We start from the raw sequence: 7,014 nt of genomic DNA, 5'->3' as shown, positions 1-7,014 counted from the left end.
TTTTTTAATACCTAAGCCCCCACCCTCGGAGTAGACTCCTACTCCGAACCCCAAACGAATTAACTCAAAAGTCCGCATAAACTTTTGAGTTATGAAGCGGCTTCCTGACACGAAGCGAAAATAGGCAGATACACTTTGTTTATTGAATACTCCAATATAATAACACTCGCGAATGTCTTCCGACTAACTTAATGCGATCATTAACCACAAAACACCACTTCGTATTAATTATTTAGATTATTCAATGAAGAAAGCAACTGTCCCGTTCCCGCCTCCCGCCAAAAAGCCCGCAAATTATGCGTTTAGGTTTAGCTTTTGTTTTTTTTTTTTGTTTGCCAGTTATGTTCGGATATTCGTCTTCCATACGCAAGCACAGCCGCGTTGCGCGGCGTATACTTTGGGCTTTGGCGGCTGAACTGTCAGTTGGCTGTACAGCCAGCAGTAAATGTTTGTGGTTGTATCTGAATTTGTCGTTCCAGTAGTAAATTACAAATATTATTGATATTCTTGCGTCTCAGTTGCGCGCGTTAAATCTTAGGTAATTCCATTTCATTCATAGTGTTGTCATTTTGACATTTGGTAGATTGCTCAAAAAACCCACAAAAAAAAAATAATTTGCTGATTTTCGGAAATTTCGAAAAATATTGGAATATTTGTGTAAATGTTCTATTTACAAGATGATTGAGGAAGATAATAAAACTCTCTGGTGTGGCAACTTGCCTGAACAAGCGACGGAAGAAATCTTATATGAATTGTTTTTGCAGGTTTGTTTCCTTCTGTCGTTTATATATTTTGCTAGTTTTTGTTGTTCGTTCTTCGATCTTGAGTTGATTATTTTGTATTTCTCAACAGGCTGGACCATTAGAGAAAGTGAGAATAGCTAGAGACAGGGACGGTAGACAGAAGAACTTTGCGTTCATAACCTACTGCCACGAAGTGTCGGTACCCTACGCCATAAACTTGTTCCGAGGAACGGCGTTATTTCATAAAACATTGAGTTTACAATCGCGGGGGCGCATGGGACTATTGCCACCGCCTATACGATGCACTGGGCCTGAACCAATGTTAGAATTCCAACCAAACATACATCAGCAGTTTGCAGATATGGCAGATAAATTACAAGGCGAGGATCTGAGACCAGTGCACACTCCTAGAGGCATGGAGAATGATAAATTAGTAATGGCCAGTCTACAAGGTAACTGGTCACACAGACATCATCCTTACAGAGGTAAAGACAAGATGCATCATGACTTCCGGCCTAGAGACCACCATAATGAGTATAAAGGCAGAGACAACCGCAACCAGTCCGGTTGGAGAGACAGACGAAACCATAAGAAAGGTAATTATCATAGAAGAGACTGATATTTGGCCACCATTTCTTGAAATGATATCTTTTAAAGACTTGAGGAAATTGCATTTCTATCAATATGAACTAAAACTTTTAAACGATTTTGTACAGACATATAAAGAAATATTGTCACATGCATATTTATATGCGGTGTTAATAGTGCAAAAACCATTTTAATATAATATAACTTTAATTAAACTGTGTAAGACATATTTTTACATGGTTGTATTATTTTAAATATGTTTCACACGTCACAATACAATATTTTTTAAAACTAAACTCGATATTTATGTTTTCTCCTTTGAATTATAATATGATTATGATCATACCTGATCATTTAATATTATTCCCAATTCAAAGATAACTCCTTGAAATTCTTCCTGAAAACAAAATATCAATTAACTTTTAATAGTGTTCATAAAGTATTATTATAATACTTAATGAGGTATTTGCTCTATGTAATACTTATTCATCTTGAGTGATTCTGATTCCATAGAACTTGTAGTCCCAAAATAATTCAACTGCATTTGAGTATTGTACCTCGGAGACACTATTAATTTGGCACTTAATTTTTTTCCTGGAGACAAATCGATTTATTTGAGGACAGTTTTTGGCTACAAATAGTGTCCTACCTACTGGTAGGAAAGGACATTGACCAAAGTTGTATGGAACTTGATCCAAATATCCCCCATTAACGAGACCTATGTACTGAAATAGACCACTAAATACTGAGTAATAAATACCAAACCGTAGTCAAAAATATGCTATCATTGAAAAGTTATGGCTAAAAACTGATTTGGGGTTGTTTGATTTGTCTTGACATGCTCTCTGGTTCTACATAATATCCAGGGTCTGAATATGGAGCTGGAAGGAGGTGACAAAGGAACTCTGTTATAATACCACACAACAATGTTGAGTTTGGGCTTGTTTGATTCGTCTTGCCACACACTCTGCACTCTGGTGTTACATAACAATGATGTAGAGAATATTTTCCCATTAAAAAACGTGATTTTTAATTTAGCCATAACTTTTTGCTGACAGCATATTTTTGACTGCGGTTTGGTATTTATTACTCAGTATTTAATGGTCTATTTCGGTACATAGGACTCGTTAATGTTGGACATTTGGACTACTTTTGGTCAATCTCCTTTGGTGAGAGAAAATATTAATCTCCCGAAAAAGAAAAATACGTAACACACATTTATACTTACGAGTTTATTCTTGTATTTGTATATGACGTAGCTAAATATTTCGCTAATTAATGCGATTGAAACGATGTAGAAAACGATGGAGATGATTTTCGCGTCCATTTCAAAGATATCGGTTGCCATGATCTTGAATATCAGGTAGGTGCCCAGAACCCCGCGCAGACCCACGAACGATACCAGATATACCACCTCTAATATGTAGAACATAATCGTTGTGCCGTAACCTTCGCTTCGTAAGAGCCTAAGAACAGAGAAAGCAGTTCATTTCAGGGATTGAAAGCGGTTAAGTTATACAAGCGGTTAAGGTTACGCTTCCGTTATTATACCGGTGTGAAATTATGGTACAGATTTCTTGGGTCTTATGGTACAGAGGCTTGTGTACTTTAACCGTTTTGAAGCCCTGAATTATTTACTGCAAGAGGACAGAAAGCCTGTCCCAAGGACGTGTTGGCGCAGCAGCTTAGAAATGTCTAAAAACTAAGGGTTCTTACAGACGAACTGCAAGTTGTGAACGGCAGAGGCTACTGCAGCCGTCGCCACCTGTCGACAAGTGGCGACTGCGGGTGGTGTTTTTTTCTTGAAGCTTCTTTTACGCTGTCCACGGCGCTGGTCTACCCATCTTTGGGGGAGACGTTCTACAAACTTGTTGAGTTTGTCCAGAGTAAGTTGGTCCGATTCTCGCGACTGTTGCGGCTCCACGCGTCCGAGAAATATACCTACCGTTGTCTCATATTGAATACCACGAAAGCGCGTTTTTTTGAAATACCACATTCTGATGTGATTTTCTATAACAACATCGTTTCCTTTCAATTAATTTAAGTCCGGGTTAGTTAGCTAGTTAGTGGGCTCTGTTTTCCTCATTTAGACTCTGAGATGGCCCATTATGCGTGCTATTGTTGACTACGTAAGCCAACCTAACTCCTCCCAGAAGCTCAGAAGCCTCCTGGGGTTTTCACCGGCTTCGCGGAGAGATCCCATTCCTTTGAGGATTTTTACCCGTTACGCTGACACTCCCGTGCATTCCAGGATTACATGGGGCCTTTAAGTCCGGGTAAAAATAGACACCACAAAGTACCATGACCGTAACTGTATGAGACGCCGCTCCCTCCAAATCCTATTAAAAAAACCGGAATTCCGGCTAAACCCCGCGTATTTCGAGAAAGTCGCCATAGAACAAAAATATCAATTTGCTAAGACGCTCCGAATGGGAGATATGTCTGAAATTGTTTGGTGAAGTTTTGATTCATTCTCTTTTTTACCTGAATTGTAACTAGTGTGTCTATTGCGAAGTTTTGTTAAAAAAATATCACATCAGAATGTGATTGTTCAAAAAAGAGCTTACGAGGTTTTAATTATAAGAGGACGATCAACAAGTTTGTAGAGCTGTCCAGCATAAGTTGACCCGCTTACGAATTAAAGAGTTTAAGAGTAAAGAATATGCATACCATCGCATTTGCAACAGAGGGTTCGTAACCTCCATCAAGGCGAGGGTACAAGAGAAGGTACAGCCAGTGTATTCTTTATTCATATACCAAGTGACGGCACCGAGGGCGCTCATATGATGAACTAACATCAGCTTATGATCCGGCCAGTAGATCAGGCACCACATCAGGTCGAAGGCGAAGTAGCCCCATGACCAGAGCATCAGGATGTGGTGCCGATATCCAATTGGTGCTGGAAAAAATATTCCAAATATTTGTTACAAATCTTAAGAAAAGCCCAATTCGGCAAACAATGATTTTTTTGCCAAAAAATGATGAATGTTTTTTTTAGAAGTACTAAGTTTAACACTTCAGCTGCTAGACCCAAATATGCGCATATGGAACCTCGAGGCGTGCTCTACGCACACGCGTAGCTATCACGAAAGTTGTACCAACGAATGTGCTACCAACACGCCAGCTGTGTCTCGCTGTCCACACGAATGTGCGCACCGGTAACGCGTAGTGTGTTCATACAAACGCATCGACGGACCGGCCGACGCGCCACGCCGGTCCATACAATCTCGATACAATAGGTACTGCACGGCCGTCTCGCTTACGGTGTGTTCACACTGCACTTATCTAACGCCTTTTTATTGAAATTGTATAACGACGATTCATCACCTCCCTAGCATTATCTTGCTTACCTAACCTGAACATTTGACAGGTCCGGTATTTTACAAAAGCGACCTGTCTCACCTTCCAACCCGCGAAGGGAAAACTAGCCCAATACATGTTGGGTCACATACCTCTGAAAATGCATTTCTCGGGAATGTGGGTTTCCTCATGACGTTTTCCTTCACCGCTGAGCTTCTTTTATGATCCAAACATGAATTCGAAAACAAATTCGACAATCAGTAGTTTAGGCCTGTACTGGATTCGAACCTGCGACCTCAAAGTGAGAGGCAACCGTTGTACTAACTGGGCTACCACGGCTATCCGACGATAAAGACGATTCTAACCACGATTAAGTCACAAACTAAAAATCTATTCGATATAGAGTAAGTTCTTTTTTTAAATTGTAAACACGATAACGTTTATCGAAAGACAACATGGTATCTATTCGAAAATGATTCACAGTTGCGTGCTTAACTGTTTCAGGTATTAAGCGTACCTATCGTAAATACAAAAGCCTTTATTATGCAAAGGACTACCCCCCCTGAAATGTACCAGGCTGTTATTTTACTTAGGGCAGGAACTCTCCTACAATGAAACGACCTTCATGACGAAGTCAACAATGCGTAGACGGTCGAGGCTAGCCCTTGACGAAGATTTCCATGAACCTAATGTTTAGTTAAGCAAGCGATGGGTTTTTCCGGCAACGGTTTGATGAATATCTCAAAGCTTTTGGAACGCTACTTATAAAAAAACAAGTAATCTTCTTCTTCTTCTATCGTGTGGGTTGTGAGGTGAATTACCAACCTCATCAACCCTGGTGTCAGGGTTACTATTGAGCCGCCAAAGGCCACTGACATGGCTCATATGACGACTACGTACTTACATCAGTAAGTAGTAACCGGGACCAACGGCTTAACGTACCTTCCGAAGCACGGATGGTCTTACTTTCGGACAATCAGGTGATCAGCCTGTAATGTCCTAACCAAACTAGGGACCACAAAGTAATTTTTGTGATATGTCCCCACCGGGAATCGAACCCAGGACCTCCGGATCGTGAGCCCAACGCTCACAATTAATGAATACTACCTACAGTTTTGCTAATATGATATGAAGAAGAGTCTTAAGACTTCTTGAATCGGATCATTGATAAACCTAAAAGTTCTTGACTACACAGTTACGTACGTAGACTTTCCCTACTCCAATACGTCCCAAACGGTGACGAAATGGAGCAGGATTTCTACGTTTATTATGCGTTAAAATGTGCTAGAAACCCTCACTCTACTCGTCAAGCTCGCGTGACGTATTAGTATAGGTTTTCAAAGCGCAAAGTAGGGGTTATCTGACTGCCTGTCAGCTCGACTTCGAGACCTATTGAGGTACAGACAGATCTGTATTTAAATCGCAATTGGCATTGAATGAGGGAAATTCCAGGCGACGTTCCTCAAAAGCAATATAGATAGTCCTGTACAGATTTTCCTTCGTCTAAACTTCTAATTTCGTGGATAACAGACATAATGCGTCTTTAACATTGTTTTTAGGTATAAATGATGACCTTTTTTACACCCATGCATTACTCTGATCAAAATAAAGAGAAGCAAAATATATAGCAACATGACTTATGTATACATAATGTGATCCAAATATCAAGGAACAATTATTTTAATATATGTTTCTGCCATTACATTGTATTTTGTAATGTTTATGTACCCGAGTAATGAGAAAATAGGTACCTACTTAATTATCACGTCAAAAGCTGTACTACGCCGTCTATATTGTTGGTGAACTCAACCTGGAAAATCCCTCATTGTGTCAGACATACTCGTGAAACTGCACTTGGTCAGACCGGTGACTCCGCACTGCCAGACGCCGCCGAGGGAAGCGATGCTGCTGTGCAACAAAGTGACCACTCTTGACCACCATTCCGGCTCTCTATCTGGTGCTTCCACTGCGCATTTCAAGTACAACAAACTCCAAAACAGGAATGATGCTATTTTCAGCAGAATCGACAGAGGCAATGCTGCCATTCAGCATCCCATACCGGCTTGACGCGGGAGACTGGAAGAGGCTTCTAAGATTCATTGTCGGTGAACATTGTTTTTGTTTTACTTTGCTTTTGTATAAAACTTTTGTAAAATAAGTGCTATGTTTTAGTTTGCACCCATGAAGGCGATGGCGTTTGTCCTCAGCGTTTGTCAGTGGCTTGTCACCCCCGAGTCGTAGTCATAGAGATTTTATTGCAATACGAAGTGATCGAAAACTCGGAAACAACACCTCTATGGATATGCTGCAGTAGTTTTAGGCCAATTTTAGGCGGATCTAAGGCGGATGAGACGTTCGTTATGTAAAAATTGACGATTCAAAG

The 7,014-nt window shown here is 40.4% G+C and overlaps 2 protein-coding genes across 2 annotated transcripts; one reads left to right on the top strand and one right to left on the bottom strand.

The window, feature by feature from the left end:
* The first annotated feature begins 577 nt into the window (after window positions 1-577).
* LOC126368231 (RNA-binding protein 7) lies at window positions 578-1,566 on the top strand. Its single transcript, XM_050012136.1, has 2 exons — window positions 578-764; window positions 853-1,566. The coding sequence occupies exons 1-2, from the start codon at window positions 678-680 to the stop codon at window positions 1,360-1,362; spliced, it is 597 nt and encodes a 198-aa protein (XP_049868093.1). The 5' UTR covers window positions 578-677; the 3' UTR covers window positions 1,363-1,566.
* On the bottom strand, window positions 1,559-6,676 carry LOC126368273 (TLC domain-containing protein 5-like). The gene is made up of 4 exons (XM_050012170.1): window positions 6,472-6,676; window positions 4,002-4,230; window positions 2,560-2,797; window positions 1,559-1,728 (listed from the first exon to the last, which is right to left on the bottom strand). Exons 1-4 carry the CDS (start codon window positions 6,674-6,676, stop codon window positions 1,672-1,674), a joined length of 729 nt encoding a protein of 242 aa, XP_049868127.1. The 3' UTR covers window positions 1,559-1,671.
* Window positions 6,677-7,014: the final 338 nt, after the last annotated feature.

Source organism: Pectinophora gossypiella, chromosome 7 (assembly GCF_024362695.1).
Source record: "Pectinophora gossypiella chromosome 7, ilPecGoss1.1, whole genome shotgun sequence".
NCBI classification, from domain to species: Eukaryota; Metazoa; Arthropoda; class Insecta; order Lepidoptera; family Gelechiidae; genus Pectinophora; species Pectinophora gossypiella.
Note: the sequence above shows the minus strand (reverse complement) of the source record. Positions and strands in the feature narration are given on the sequence as shown.